Source organism: Protopterus annectens, chromosome 9.part0 (assembly GCF_019279795.1).
Source record: "Protopterus annectens isolate FY-2018-M chromosome 9.part0, PAN1.0, whole genome shotgun sequence".
Taxonomy (NCBI): Eukaryota; Metazoa; Chordata; order Ceratodontiformes; family Protopteridae; genus Protopterus; species Protopterus annectens.
Window position 1 is genome coordinate 623,116,898 of NC_056743.1, and position 15,297 is coordinate 623,132,194.

The 15,297-nt window shown below is 41.1% G+C and overlaps 1 protein-coding gene across 1 annotated transcript in view; it reads left to right on the forward strand.

The window, feature by feature from the left end:
• The window catches only part of LOC122810886 (zinc-binding protein A33-like), a 126,421-nt gene that overhangs the window by 56,343 nt on the left and 54,781 nt on the right, over window positions 1-15,297 (forward strand). The window contains exon 4 of the mRNA XM_044082430.1: window positions 10,344-10,366. Within this exon, the coding sequence (XP_043938365.1) occupies window positions 10,344-10,366 (23 nt within the window). The remainder of the gene's footprint in view (window positions 1-10,343; window positions 10,367-15,297) is intronic.

The following is a 15,297-nucleotide window of genomic DNA, read 5'->3' on the forward strand; positions in this document are numbered from 1 at the left end:
TTGACCAGGCCAAGGCACTTGACACAAATCCACACTGAGGTATTCAATCAACATTGTCAGATGTGGCCGTAAACAGCTATATCACCAATTGAGTAGCCCAATGTATCACATACATGACATCTCACTATGTTGAAATGTATGAAGTGACCTATATCTCAGGTCTAGTGATCAGGTTCATACATCAGGTCCATACATCAGGGCTGTCTGCTAGGCCCTTTCCTGTCCATTATTTAAGTGATGGACATTAATGACATACACATTCTGATTCCAAACAGCTGTCTGAAGGACTACAGATTGTGGGCAGTCATTGACTCCAACTGTAATATTAATGTAATACAGACAGTATAAACACATACCAAAGATTGTAACACCTGCAATGACAAGAAAACATCGGGGGATTTGTTATGTCAGGAAAAAACACACAACCCAAGTATATAATGTAGATATTACACCCTATAATCAGACCAATTGGTATGTGACCTGTTTCCTAGGGTAGATGGTAAGTGGAAAATCCACCAGCATGTGGTCACAGTGTTGACAACCTCCTTGTATGTAACACAAGTACTGAGTATGTGAAGGACAGTCACATCAGAAGCCATAATACCTCCTTAGCTCCCAGCCTTATCACACCAATAACTGAGTACAATGCACCCTTTTTCATGTACCTCCCTGCACATCTTCCACTGATATTTAACTGAAGGGTACCACCTTTGTCACAGTCAGCTGTCACACAGCTTATTGGCCATACCTATGTATTCTTTTTGTGGCATAAACATGACTATCTGATGGTGCGGAACACCCATCAAGTTGCTACCTAGATGCGTGTGTGCTACCTGTTCTGGTGATGCACACACTGTACATAGGTGTTTGACAACATTAATGCCATGGATATCATTCATGGCAGTGTGGATTGTGCCAAATATATGTGCCATGCACACCAGTCAGCTATCCTGTATTGTTCATAGTGTCGCATACAGGTGTAGCAGTGTCCCTCCTAACACCTCCAGCAGATGATACAGTGCCAGGACAGTGTGCGTGATTACCCTCATAAAGTATGTATCTTAATAGTTGTACAAGTATGTTTGTGCAGAATCATCTCTTTTCACTGTGAATCACATATGTTATGTCAGAGGCATGGGATTACTGGTGGTATTATTCTGATATTGTCCATGATTGTGGTTGGTTCTTTTATTGTTGTCTATAAGCCTTCACCTGTGTTCCACTTGCTGGAGACTTCTGTTGAGATTACACTCAAGTTCAGGCAAATCAGTTTTGCACAGCTTCACAATATGCACCCCACCCCAATTGTATGCCAGATTCTTGATATATGTCCTCTGCATTATTCATGTAAGGATGCTTATCTCACACAGACATCCTCCCCATTGTTATGTCACCTTGTGTGACAGTCACATAATACACATTTTCACTGTGTACTCCCTACTGTACCATATTGATATCTGACTAATGTTGCTGCTACAACCATCTTCATTGACATGTCTCATCTGCTGTAAATTAGGCTGTTTCATATGTCCTCTTTCCCTGTGTTCATTCTTACAGTTCATCTATGTGTCCCTATTCAATATACACACTTCCCCTGAGTGTTTATTTTACACAGCAGTCCATGTACCATTACAGATCATTTGTACAGCTTCAGTACAAAATTCCAGGAATGGGATATCACAATACTCTGCATTGTAGGTACACTGTCCTGTACTGTGCTTGGACCATATACTTAACTTTCATACCTCTCAACTGTCCAGATTTTCACAGGATGTTCAGATGTGTTCTTTAGCAAATGTGTGGCTTTTTGCCATATCACTGGGATGATCTCAGAACTGATGTGATTCAATGTTACCTAGATTTGAGTATCAGATTTCAAATCCTTCAGAACATGTATCTTAACACAAACCTCCAGTTATTCTAGGACATGTCTATAGGATAAATATGTCAAATATGTCCCTATGCCTGGATCATTGCCCCCCCCCCCCATTATGTTGGCCTTTGTCGAGATGTCTTGCACTAAGAGATTGAGAGCTTCCTGTGAAGTCCTGGTGATCACTGTAGCATTCTGTACAAAAACCGTGGAAGTCAGTGCTCTGATTTAAACACAGGTTCACTTACACTGTTTCCTAGCCAGCAATACTGTTGCCAGCCATGAAACATCACTTAAACGTGGTGCTTGACATGAATATACATTGTGCACTGCTGCTCAGCGCACACCACTATGCACACATGTAAACCAGGGGGAGACTATCAAGACATCTAAATTTGTTGAAGTTCAACCCAGGTCTCGAACTCTGTCAGCTTTTGTTGAACATGTCTGATGTTAAGGTGCAACCTTTTAGTCCTCAACATGTACACAGACAGGGTCTGTTGATTTGCCACAAATGAGTTTGGAAAAGGAACTGATCTAGATATACCTCCTCCTCATAACAGCAGTAGGATGGACACAACTGGTGTATGCCTGGTCCACAGAAATAGCAGAATGACAGTTCCTTTTATTGGCCATTTTCTTTGTAAAAGCATAGGAGGAATGGACACTGCACTTACAAGTGCCACTACATCAGTAGCATCAGTGTAGCAAGCATACTGCCAACATTACAATACAACCATTACATGACATTTTCATGACAATTAAAGGAGACGCAAACTAGACTAGTTTGCCCAATATGTGTGATTAACATTCTTCCTCCCATGCATCGCTACCTTCCACATCAGATTTTCTGTACCTGTTCCATGCCCTTTTAGCTGCTGTTAGGGATTTCTTCTCTGTCACCCATTTTGATAGTCTATTCTGCTGGTCTACAACCCTCTTTGTGAAGAAGTATTTTTTGCAAATACAGGGAGTGTTTAGTCCCTACAGTCTCCTGTCCATGCTCTCTGTTCCTCCTCTGTTCTTCTTGATCAAAATGTCCCCTTCCCTGCCAAGATCTTCTGCATGCACATCAACCCCCCAAAGCTCCCTTCTGGTGTTTAACAAGAAGAGCTGCAGCTGTCCTAATCTCTTGTCACATCCTTTCTCCTCCATCTCCATTTTTTAATCCTGTGGACTTCCTCCAATCAGCTCATCTTCTTTTTCTTCTTCTTCATTTTGTATGGCCTCCAGAAATGCTCATGGAGTAAAGAAATGCTCATGGAGTAATTAAAGGTAGGCCCAACTAGGGTTTAGTAGAGTGGGACCATGGACCATTGTCTACTTGCTCCTGAAGTCTAGCCTTAGTTACTACATTGCAGCATTCATTTTGTTTCTGCCACTTGCCTATCACTATAATGCTTGAGGTCCAGTCCAGCAGAAGATACTTCACACAATGAGTAAGGTTCAAGTACAGTGATTTCCATCTGTCCATTCTTCCGTGGTAAAACAATACATATTAATAATGCCATTTTACCTGATCATTTCAAACTAATTTTCGTAGTCAGAAATATTGCTGTTTAGGCTTCCTGCCACACCAGGCCTGTGTCTCTGCACCTGTTTATAGATTCATAGGTTCATAGGTTCATACTAGGCTATCTGCCCTAGGGCATTTATAAGCCTAGCCAGAGTATGTTTGGCTTTCGCCACCCATTTTAAATTAAGTTTGCTATGCCCTTTTTCGAGGTTAGTATACTGTGCCTCTGTCTAACAGTGTCACAGAAGTGATACCCGGGGTAAACCTATGATCTCCCATCCACTCATCAAGATTCCTCTTGAAGAGAGTCAATGAGGGACTCTGCCTAACCTGGACTGGGATTTTATTCCATAGTGAAGGGAGCCTCTGGGTTATGAATCTGTCCCTCCAGCATGTCCTATTTATTTCAGTGCTGAGGTTCAAGTCTCTCGAGCGTGTAGCTCGATGGGATTTGGATTTTTTGAGGTGCAGCATGTCCCTTAATTCCGGGTTGGACATGGCCTTATACGTCGGGCACAGGTCACCTCTGAGCAGTCAGTATGCCACTGAGTAGAGCTGGAGTTTCTTTAACCGGGCAGCATATGGCATCTGTTTGAGCCCTTTGATCCTCTTGGTGAGGTACTTTTGGGCTCTTTCCAGTTGCTGCAGGTGTTTGGTAAGGTACATCCCAAAAGGGGCATTGTACTCGATTATGGGCCTGATGAGGGATAAGTAAAGAGGCACGATGACCTCCCCTAATCTAGATGTGAATCCCTTCATGATTAGGTGGGCTATATAAAATGTTTTTCTAACCACTTTGGCCACGTGGTTGTTAAATGAGAGATTGCTATCAACTTGGGTCCCCAGGTCCCTAATGACTTCTTCTGTACTTAATGGATTACCACCTATGTGGTAATTTGTGGGCACTTTGTTTTTGCCAAATGGGATGACTATACACTTTTTGGCATTTAGCTTGAGGCCATGGCTCTGGCACCAGTTGCCTGTTTCTATGAGGCCCTTTTGGAGGATGCTTGTGTCGGCTGGAGAGTCGATTATGGCACCCAGTTTGCAGTCATCTGCGAACTTGGTCAGCCACAGTCCTTCCGTGTTGGCCTATACCTCCGAGAAATATATACCAAACAAGAGCGGTCCCAGGACTGAGCCTTGTGGGACGCCACTTGTAACTGGTTGGGAGTCTGACATGGCTCCAGCAATTCTAACCATGTGGGTTCTGTCCTTGAATCAGTTTGCAACCCATCTAGTGACATAGGGGTTTATATTTAAGCTGGTGAGCTTATCTATAATGCCCGAGTGGGGTATTGTATCGAAGGCTTTTGCGAGGTCCAGATAGGCTGTGTGGACTACCTTCCCTTCTTCAATGGCCTTGGTGACTGTTTCAAAGAAGACAACCAGGTTTAAGAGGCAGGATCTGCCCTTAACAAAGCCAAACTGGGTAGGATCCAGTGTCTGTAGGTCCCCAATATCTTTATTTATGAGGTCCATAATGATCCTTTCCATAGCTTTGCAGACCAAGCTAGTCAGGCTTATGGGGCGATAGTTTCCAGGGTCCGTTGAGGCACCACCTTTGTGGAGAGGGACCACTGTTGCTGTACGCCACTCTTTGGGTACATATCCTGTAGTAAGGCTGAGATTGAACAGTAGTTTTATGTTTGGGTTTAGCTCTTCTTGGAGTTCATGTAGGACACAGCCTGGGACACCGTCTGGTCCCATTGATGCTGTGTTTTTTGCTTTGGAGAGGGCGGCTCCCACCTGAGCATCTGAGATGTCGGGGGGGCAGCACTCTGCTGGGATAGATATTTGCCCTTTTGGTGGGGAGGGGGGGGAGAAGTTTGCGCTGAACCTGTCAGCTAGGATGTTGGCAATGTCTGTGGGATCAGTGTATTTTTGTCATTTTGGACTAATTCTGAGCATATCTGTGAATTCCCACCCAGGTTCCTAACATAACTAAAGAAAGCCTTGTGATTACCTTTAGTGTCCTGTGCAATTTTTCTCTCGAAGCTGGCCTTTGACGATTTTATGAGTGCCCTTAGTTTTTTGCTAATACTGATCAGAGATGCCTTCCCTTTTTGGGATTTTGCTCTATCATGTAGTAGCTTCCTCCTTCTATTGTATAGTTTGTTTATGGCTGGGGTCCACCAGACAGGTCGTCTGGCTTTGGAGGATTGGGTCTTGGTTTTATTTGGGATTGCATGATCCATGCATTCCTGAAGGTGTTCATAGAATGCATTTATAAAGGATTCTGCGGTCTGGGCCGTATTTTCCACAGGCCCGGGGGCTTTGTAGGATTCCACCTCGGTTTTGAGGAGTGTGAAATTTGCTTTAGAGAAGTTTTTCACTGTGGTTTTCTGGGCAGGGGGTGGGGTCGGGATGTGAATATCCAGTGAGATCAGTTTATGGTCTGATCTTACCAATGAGGGATACACTTCTGGTCCAGAGCATAGAGTCCCCATGTTGGTGATGATCAGGTCCAGTATGTTTTTCCCTCTTTTGGGAGTGGTAACAAGTTGTTCCATAGCATTTGAGTTTATGAATTCTAGGAACCTTTGGGCAAGGGTGTTGGAGCTAGAGTAATGCTCCCAAGCTATGTTTGGGTAGTTGAAGTCACCCAATATAATGGTCTTCGGAGAGACCTTCATATTTTCCAGTGTTCTCAGGAAGGCCGAGTGGGGTTCCTGGGTTTGGGAGGGTGGTCTGTAGCAGGCTATAAACTGGAAGGCAGTTTTACCCACTGTTAGTTGCACATGGATAGTCTCTGATGCTTCGTGCTTTGCCACCAACCTGGAGGTGTGGGTATCTTTGATGAATATCGATACTCCCTCCTTTTGTGGTTCGGTCCAAGTTTTGGGGCCGAAAAGCATGGTATGAGGTATAACCTGGTAGTGCTGGGGTGCTCTCGGGAGTCCTGAACCAGGTTTCTGTTACTGCACAGATATCGATGTTCTCCATGCTAAGGAGAGTTTTGAGTGCGTGCATCTTGAGGTTTAGACTTCTAGCGTTGAGTAGCATTACTCTTAGTTTCTTATCCCTTGTGATACCTATGGAGGTGGGTTTGTCTTTTGAGCCTTGCCTAAAATAGGCCCTATGGGGTAGCAAGAGCCTTTGCTAATATCCGAAAGCCCAGGGGTGACAGGTGCAAGCCGTCCCTAGCAAAGCATCGTGGCTTGTCGTGCATATCATCCCATGCTGACAGGCATTGGATCCCCTTTGAATGACACCAATACTTAAGCCAATTGTTGAAATTGATCATCTTGTCTTCATATTGTGGCATCATTCTTGGTGAGGGTAAGATGCTACTCAAGGTCAGGGTCATACCAGCCTGGGCTACATGCTCAGAGAGCACCTCTATGTCTCTTTTCATGTAGTCCAGGGAGGTACGTCTCAGGTCATTCACACCAGCATGGACAATGACTGAGTCATATTTGTACTTGCCTTGGAGTGACCTGAGTGCTTGTGTTATGTGGCAGATCCTAGCACCAGACAGGCTGCTCACCGTGACCTTCTCCTTGTTCAGCCTGGTGAGCGGGACGTCAGTGTGCCTGACAATAGAGTCACCTATTACAAGTGTATCAGGTGTGTTGTTTAGCCTTAAGGGCTGTGACTGTTCGGCACACTGGCTTTGTGAGATATGTGTTGCATGTGTTTTGTTTTGGGGTAGCGGTTGCTTGGGTGTCTGCTTTGGAGGTCTCTGCTGCTTAGGCAGATCTTTATTTTTTGTTTTTGTGTGATTATGTGTTTGGTTTGCTGTCGTGGTAGGTCTATGTGAGACTGGAATTGTAGTGAGTGTGGTTTCCTTCTCCTCCTGACTGGTTATGCCAGTACTGAGTTGAGAGAGCTTAGCCTCCAGTTTGGCTATATGGTTGCATCTCTCACATGTGTTGGAATTTGTTGGGAGGAGGAGAGGGTTGTCTGTGTACATGAGGCAGTTGTAACATTGCCTCAAGATTCCCATATTCACCAGCTGGACCGGAGAGGAGATTGACAACTGACCTTTGGACATGCTAGAATAATATTGGGAATTCCTTTATAATTGAAAACAAGGGCCAATGGGGAGTGGGGGTGTAGTGCTTTTAATTTTTAGTGCTGACTTATAATTGCTTTAGTGAGCAAGTGCCAGGTAACAAGTGCAATGTGTTACAGGTAACTTAAATGCAAAAATGACAAACAGTAACTTTCTTTCAAGCGAAGCAAGGAAATAAGTACAGTAAGCAATGCAGATATCACTAGGGATCCACAGAAGCGCTGAGAAGCCGCGTTTTAGGTGGAATTAGCGTTCCAGGGAAATAACAAGCATACAAACAAAACTAGATTCAGCAGGCCTGGATCTAGTCTATGCTACAACAAACAAGGTGTACCAATTTCAGTAAGATACAGTTCAAATATTCAGGCACTATAAACCTTTAACCAGAAATTCCCAGCTCAGAAGGGCAGAGTCCAGCCTCTCCTCCCACAAGAGTGCAGACCACGAACCTTCTTAATGTAAAATAACTGGCCTGAAGCCCAAGTGTTTAAACCAGAGCTAATACACTTTAAGAATAACAGACACTGAGCTCTCAATCAGCAGTTCCCAACTTAGAAGGATGAAAGCTACCTGTCCTGCCACCACAGTGCATGCCACAAACCTTCCTAATGTAGAACAACTGGTCTGAAGCCCAAGTGCTTAATCCAAAAGACTTAGAGTGATAGCTACACTTTAACCAAGTTACTACCAAGCAGTAATGAATACAACTGAATACTTTAAATAATGCCTGGATTAGTGCTCAAGTTATACAAACAAAGCTAGATTCAGCAGGCCTGGATCTAGTCTATGCTACAGCAAACAAGGTGTACCAATTTCAGTAAGAAGAAATTCAGATATGCATGCACTATAAGCCTTCAACCAGAAATTCCCAGCTCAGAAGGGCAGAGTCCAGCCTCTCCTCCCACAAGAGTGCAGACCACGAAACCCTCTTAATGTAAAATAACTGGCCTGAAAGCCCAAGTGCTTAAACCAGAATATACTTTTAGAATAACAGACACTGAGCCCTCAATCAGCAGTTCCCAACTTAGAGGGATGTAAGCTACCTGTTCTGCCACTACAGTGCAGACCACAAACCCTCTCAATGTAAAACAACTGGTCTGAAGCCCAAGTGTTTAAACTAAAAGGCTTAGAATGAGTTACACCAAGCACAGTAATAAATACAATTGAGAACGTTTAAGATGATGCAAAAGCAAAATAAAGTAGGAAGAAACACAAGTACAGTAAAAGCAGAAGATTTTTTTTTTTTTTTTTAGAAAAGTAGCAAAAGCAGTAGTAAATACAATTCTCATGCTCATGCAGTGCAAGCTGGCACACTTGAATATGTAGCAATATTAGGCCACAGACAGTTTGAAAAAATGTAATTAAATTAAAAAGTACTAAAAGCAAGTGCAGAAAGGGTTTATTAGGTAGAATGCGGTAAAGAGATGTCCTGGGGGAGTGTCTTAGATCAAATCTACAGTGGGGCGGGCACTGCAAAAGCCACCAAATTTAAACTACAACCAAGAATAGGGAGGGGGGGTGGGGGACCAGTTTCAACACAGATGTAAGGAATGTGCAAATTATAAAAAATATATATACTGTTTTCTATAGATTTGCAGAGCAGTAAGACAGAGATATCAAGCAGACAATTTAGCTCTATAATACAGAATAACACAGAAAATATACTCAGCTCTATAACTTGAAGATAGTTCTGTAAGGCTGTCTCTCCAGTTTGAATACAGGTTGTTCAGACAAAATAGCTGTGGTTCTTGTACCAGCATGTGGCCTTACAGAGTGTCCCTGGCTCAAAATATTGATCGCTCACCTTTTGTTCTCTTAAGCAGTTGTTTATTTGAAACACTGTTGCATCCTTTTGTCTTTGAATAATTGTATGTTCTACTCAAAAACACATGAACCAACAAGGTCCATTCAAAAATTCGTATTCAACTAAGAAAATGAACAATTTTATTTGTGATTGCTTCAGCATACGCTGAGTACTGGATATGTCATCCTTTAACTTCAGCCACTGGTTAATTTTTTTCTTTCAACTTTGTTAATGTTGACTAATCAAAAGATTAAGCAAGACACATCAAACAATAATAGTTATTTATTGTTATTTTGCTTTTGTTTACCTGTTTTGTCTAACTGGGTCTGGTCAAAAACCTCTTTTCAGCAGAGGCCAAGGGAGAAAAGCAAATGATTCTAAAGTAGTTCCTTCAATTACGTGTAAATAGCATGTCTATGCTATGAAAAAATCATCACGACCGCACTCATCTCTCAATGTTCTCTCTCAAACCATACATTTTTCTCTTTTTACTTACAATTCTTTTCATTATACACACACTACTTCCCTCTCTAATAATTAAAACTCTAGCTTTACACCCCTCCTTTGTTTTAACCTCATGCCTGTAGTACTAAATACATGTAAATGCAGTAGCGCATGTACTACATAATGTAGTGAGCCATTATGCATTCAGTTTTTCATGATGTCATGACAGCAGTTTTTATCATCAAAATAAACTTCACAGGCACAACATACACACTTTTCCCATCCAAAGTGTATAAATTGACATTGTATTTGTTAAGGAGATCATGCCCAGCTCTAAGAGTTTGTTATGTACTAAGCAAGTTTTACTTTGTGACTTTCTCAGCTACACAATAAATCATCTTAGCTCATTAATTTTTCGTATATTAACTGCATGCTTTAGTATGTTATATAATATATATACCTTAATGTTTTGCTTGATATTTCACTAAATGTGCAATACACATTGAAGCTTTTCTTCCTGAGCTGTAACTCTAGATGAGCTTAGCCTAGATAAACATCCGCAGATAACAAAAATGATAAATAAAAAGAAATGCTCTCTATTTCTTTCCTGGTATTCTTTACTAATGAGGCCATTTTCCTGTAAAGAAATGGTAATCTAAATTCTGTATATATTTTGCATCTTTTTCAGAATGTGAAAACAATGAATGACAGGTAAGAACATATTTTACTATCTTTCTTATAAAAGCTATAATTCTGTTATAATTTTTTGCTTATAACTTTATTTAGATCTTTTACACAATGTAACTTGCACTAAATAGCTTTACAGTGTATACAAAGACACACAACCAGTATCAAACAGAGCATGTATAGCATTATAAAAAAGTTTTTGAATTCGAAAGAGATAAAAAAATAAGGCTTAAGTGATTTATGTACCATAGGAAAAGAAGGCACTCCTATTATACATTTTACTCATTCCTCTTCTATACATTTTATATTGCCAAGATGCAATCTGGAAGGCATACTATAACAATAGAATAGTAGTTAATAGCAATCGCCAGTGGAATAAGTTTAGTCATGCAGGGTAAGTATTTTAATTTACTTATTAGTCACTGGGAATACTCTAGTAGTCCTGTTTTAGGACTAGATCTAGAGAATAAAAACAATTTCCAGAAAAGTGGAATCATGACTTGGAAGACACTTCTTTCCCAGCAAGTCTTTGTTTTATTGATCAGTGCTTTCGTCTTCTTCAAAACAGACTTCTTCAGAACTATAGGAAGTACTACAATCAAAACTTTAAAACGTGCAATAACACAAGATGGGAGGAATGAGATGCATCCCACACTCTGGTGCTTAGTGTATAACTTAATAATTTTAGGATGAGATATTGAAACTTCAAAGCATCACCACAGCACAGCAGGCTATAGGGGGCTATAGATTCTATTTTTAGTGGCGTGAAATGCAATATAAGTGTAAATATAGGAGCTAAGGGAGAAATTCTGATACAAATACAACTGCAGCTAAGGTCCACAGCCCTCTCACTTTGCCGAGAGTTGGAGACTGTCAGGGGAGTAGTTAATCCCTGCAATCTGTTGTTCAATGAGCCTGAATTTTCTAGTAGCTGAAACACTGTCACTCACTCAAGTAATTTCATTTTCATACTGATGCTTGTCAAGCATCACATGGTATATGCCTCACAAGGCCTTCTATAGTTATGTAAAGAATATCTATGGCAATACCCAGATTTGCTCTGAGCTACTGCACAGTGGTATCTCCCATACCGAGCCAACAGATATTGCAAATATACTGGCGAACAGATTCAGTGCTAACTTTACCCCTCCCCCCCCAAAGGACCAATCACAATAACAGTAGATTGCCAGGCACCCAGTATTACTGCTGCACAGGTTAAAACAGCACTGTCCAAGGCAAAGAATACAGCTTCTATGGGACCTGACAGTATCCATGGCTGTATTTTACATGAACTACAGAGTGAACTGGCACCTCACCTGTGTGCCCTGTTCAATCACAGCCTCACCTCAGACTTTGTCCCTACCGAATGGTGCACTGCTACATTCATCCCTCTCCACAAAGGAGGAGCGACTACAGACCCTGGGAACTATTGCCCCATTAGCCTGATGAGTCTGATATGCAAAGCTATGGAACTCATCCTCATGGACCTAATAAGCAAGGATATAGGGAATCTCCAGACACTAGATCCTACACAGTTTGGTTTTGTGAAGGGTAGATCATGCCTGCTCAACTTGGTTGACTTCTTTGAGTCAGTCACCAAAGCTGTGGATGAAGGTACGGTGGTTCATACAGCTTACCTTGATCTGGCCAAGGCCTTAGATACCATTCCCCACTCAGGAATCATAGAAAAACTTACTAAGCTGGGCATCAACCCCTATATTACTAGGTGGGTTGCAAACTGGCTCACAGATAGAAGCCACAGTGTGAAAGTAGCTGAGTCCAAGTCAGACTGCTGACCAGTCATGAGTGGAGTCCCACAGGGTTTGGTCGTGGGTCCTCACCTGTTTGGTAAATACTTCTCTGAAGTCCAGGCCAACATGAAGGGACTCTAGCTGGCAACGTTTGTAGATGATTGCAAGTTGGGAGCTATTATTAACTCCCCAAGTGATGCTGACATCCTACAGAAAGGCCTCAATGAGACCAACAACTGGTGTCAGAACCATGGCCTTAAGCTCAATGCCAAAAAATGTGTCTTCATCCTCTTTGGGAAAAAAACTGGTTCCCTTGAATTACCACATTGATGGTAATCCACTGAACACAGAAGGCGTTATAAAAGATCTGGGAACACAGGTTGTGCATCAACCTCTCTTTGGACCACCACATTGCCACTGTGGCCAGAAAGTACTTCTATGTGGCACATCTCATTACTAAGGGTTTTCCATCCAGGAAGAAAGAGGTCATTGTCTCTCTCTACTCTTCCCTCATTAGGCCAATCCGAGTACAATGCCCCATTTGACATGTACCTCACTAGACACCTGCAACAACTGGAGAGGCCACAAAAGTACCTCACAAAGAGGATCCTAGGCCTTAAGCACTTGCCCTATATGGACAGACTCAAAAAACTCCAAATATTCTCTGTCTCATATCGCCTACTTAGAGGCGATCTCTGCTTAACTTACAAAGCCATGTCTGACCCATCTCTGTTAGAAATGCTACATCTAAAGAAATCCCAATCCCTCCGCACCACACACTCCAGTGACCTCAACCTCATTACCACAATCAACAGAACATGCTGGAGGGACAGATTCATAACCCAGAGAATGCCCATGCTATGGAATAGACTTCCCATACATGTCAAGCAGAGAACCTCACTGGCCCTCTTCAAGAGAAATCTTCATGAGTGGATGAGAAATAAAAAATTCACCCATGGGATCACTCCAGTGCCTCTACTTGACAGAGACGCTAGGAACTAAGGTTGGGTGGCACGATGCCAGGGTAATCCTATGGGCTAGGCTTGTAAAGGCTCCAGGGCCATTAGCCTAGTACACACCTATGAACCTATGTAAAGTTGTCACTAAATGCTATCCTCAGTTATTCTCAGTGCTTTGAACCTAGTAGTCATTCCACTGCATTTTACCATTCAGGTGCTCTTTGTCAGCTTTCGGCATGCATCAATTAAATAAGTATTTTAGAATGTGTCTATCTTTTCTTGTTTTGAGAATATAGTTTTGTTTATTGGTGATTGGTTGATTATTTGATCTGCACGATCATCCCATGTTAAATCTGTAAATAAATGTGTCTGTAGTATGTAAAGCTGAGTGCATTTTGTTCTGGTTCTTTCCATGGTACTACTAACAGTGAGCATTGTACACAGTGCAATAGGAATAGGGGCACTGAAAGCTGTTTTAGGTGAAAATACCTTATTGATTTTCACATATGCATATTATCTTTCAACAAGCCACAGCTCAAATCTATTAACTCACTCAGGATAGGGAATTTCTTCCTCATTTGTTTTATAGTTCTAGGAGGTTTATCATCTTTACCTGGTGTTTTGGAGAGTTTTGTGACAAAATATCTTACATATAAGCTACTGTCATAAAACAACTCACTGGACTGCCAGTTCTGAGCACCCATCATGACTCATAGAGTGTCATATCAGTGAGGGCCCAACCCTCCAAATTTAACTCACTACAGCCCCATGAAAAAAAAAAAGCTATGTGTTTTTTTGCTTCCGTGATTGTATACGGGAAGGTCTGCAGTATCTATACTAACTATCTTCTCTGTAATATATCCTAGTCTTATTAAGTGAGAAATTAAGTGAAAAAAAAAACTCAAGAAAAATATAATAACAAAACTGTTAGGAAATAAAATAAAAGGGAAAGTCCCTTCAACAAACAAATCACCTGCATAGCCACACAAACATAAAGAAAAGGAAAAATCCTTAAAACAGAGAAAACGCTTTTGGTGGATAATGGAAAATAAATAAGTACGTGATTGGATAGCTCAGTATTGGGGACTTGAATTCTGTAGGTTGAGTCCTCATCCAGAAACAGGGAGTAACCAATCCTCATACACTACATTAATCAAACATGTTGAATGTTGAAGCTTTCTTCCCTTGGCCAATACTTAATCATGCAGACAAAAGAGTTGAGCTGGAAATGTGATGCTTAAATTGCAAGGCATGGAGCACCATATCTAGTTCCTTAAACATAAAGGCAATCAAGAAGACCATGAGTTACTTAAAGAATAACATCATGGTACTGACTGTGGAAAACACTTCTGTTAAGTGATGATTAGTTTCTTTTGGGAATGGACAATGATTATACAGCACACACATACCAGAATTTCCAAACAATGCTTTTGGTTTGTATCATTTGGATTTTATAAGATCATGGATGTCACAGCATCTGAAAATACCTCAACTGGTCATTTTTTTGTCCAAACTGGCATACCAGTTTCCCTTCTCTTCTGAAGTTGCACAGAACACTCCTTGTGTGGTTGCTGTCTAGGCATATTATTTTGAAACTAGGAATTATATTCTTAAAGCTCCAGTGTTGACAAAGCTAATAAAAGCAGAAGAGGCGTATGTGTTCCTTTTACATGATTAATATTCAAGAATAAGACCACACAGAAATGTCTAACATGGTTCTTTTTTACCTGTGTGGCAGAAAATATTTTCTGTGGTAAAATCAGCCCTTCTGAGATTCAGGAGAGGTGGGCCAGTAGATCACAAAGTGAGAGGCCTTCTCTCTACCTGAGAAGGTTAATGTTAGTTCTGAAAGATATTGAACAAGTGCTTTTAATAAGCTTTTAATAATTTTTTTAAATATTTGTTTTCTAATAAACATGGGGATATTGATTTTCTTTTGTTGAGATGAGTGTTTATACTAAAATGATAATAAGACCATGCACTCTCTTACAAAATATATTTGGAGTGTTACAATCTAAATTTAAAATACTTACTCAGAAAATTATATTCATATTTATCCAGTTTTATAGAGGAGAGACCTGAACATTCTTTGTAGAAAGGCACATGAGCATGTAAATTTCTAGGACAGTTTACTTATTTGTATTTTATTCTTAAGTTCTTTTCCCCCCTAATGTCTCACTTGAGAAGACTAGAATTTCACATAGAAGATGGTTAGTTTAGATACTGCAACCCTTAGTGTGAATGC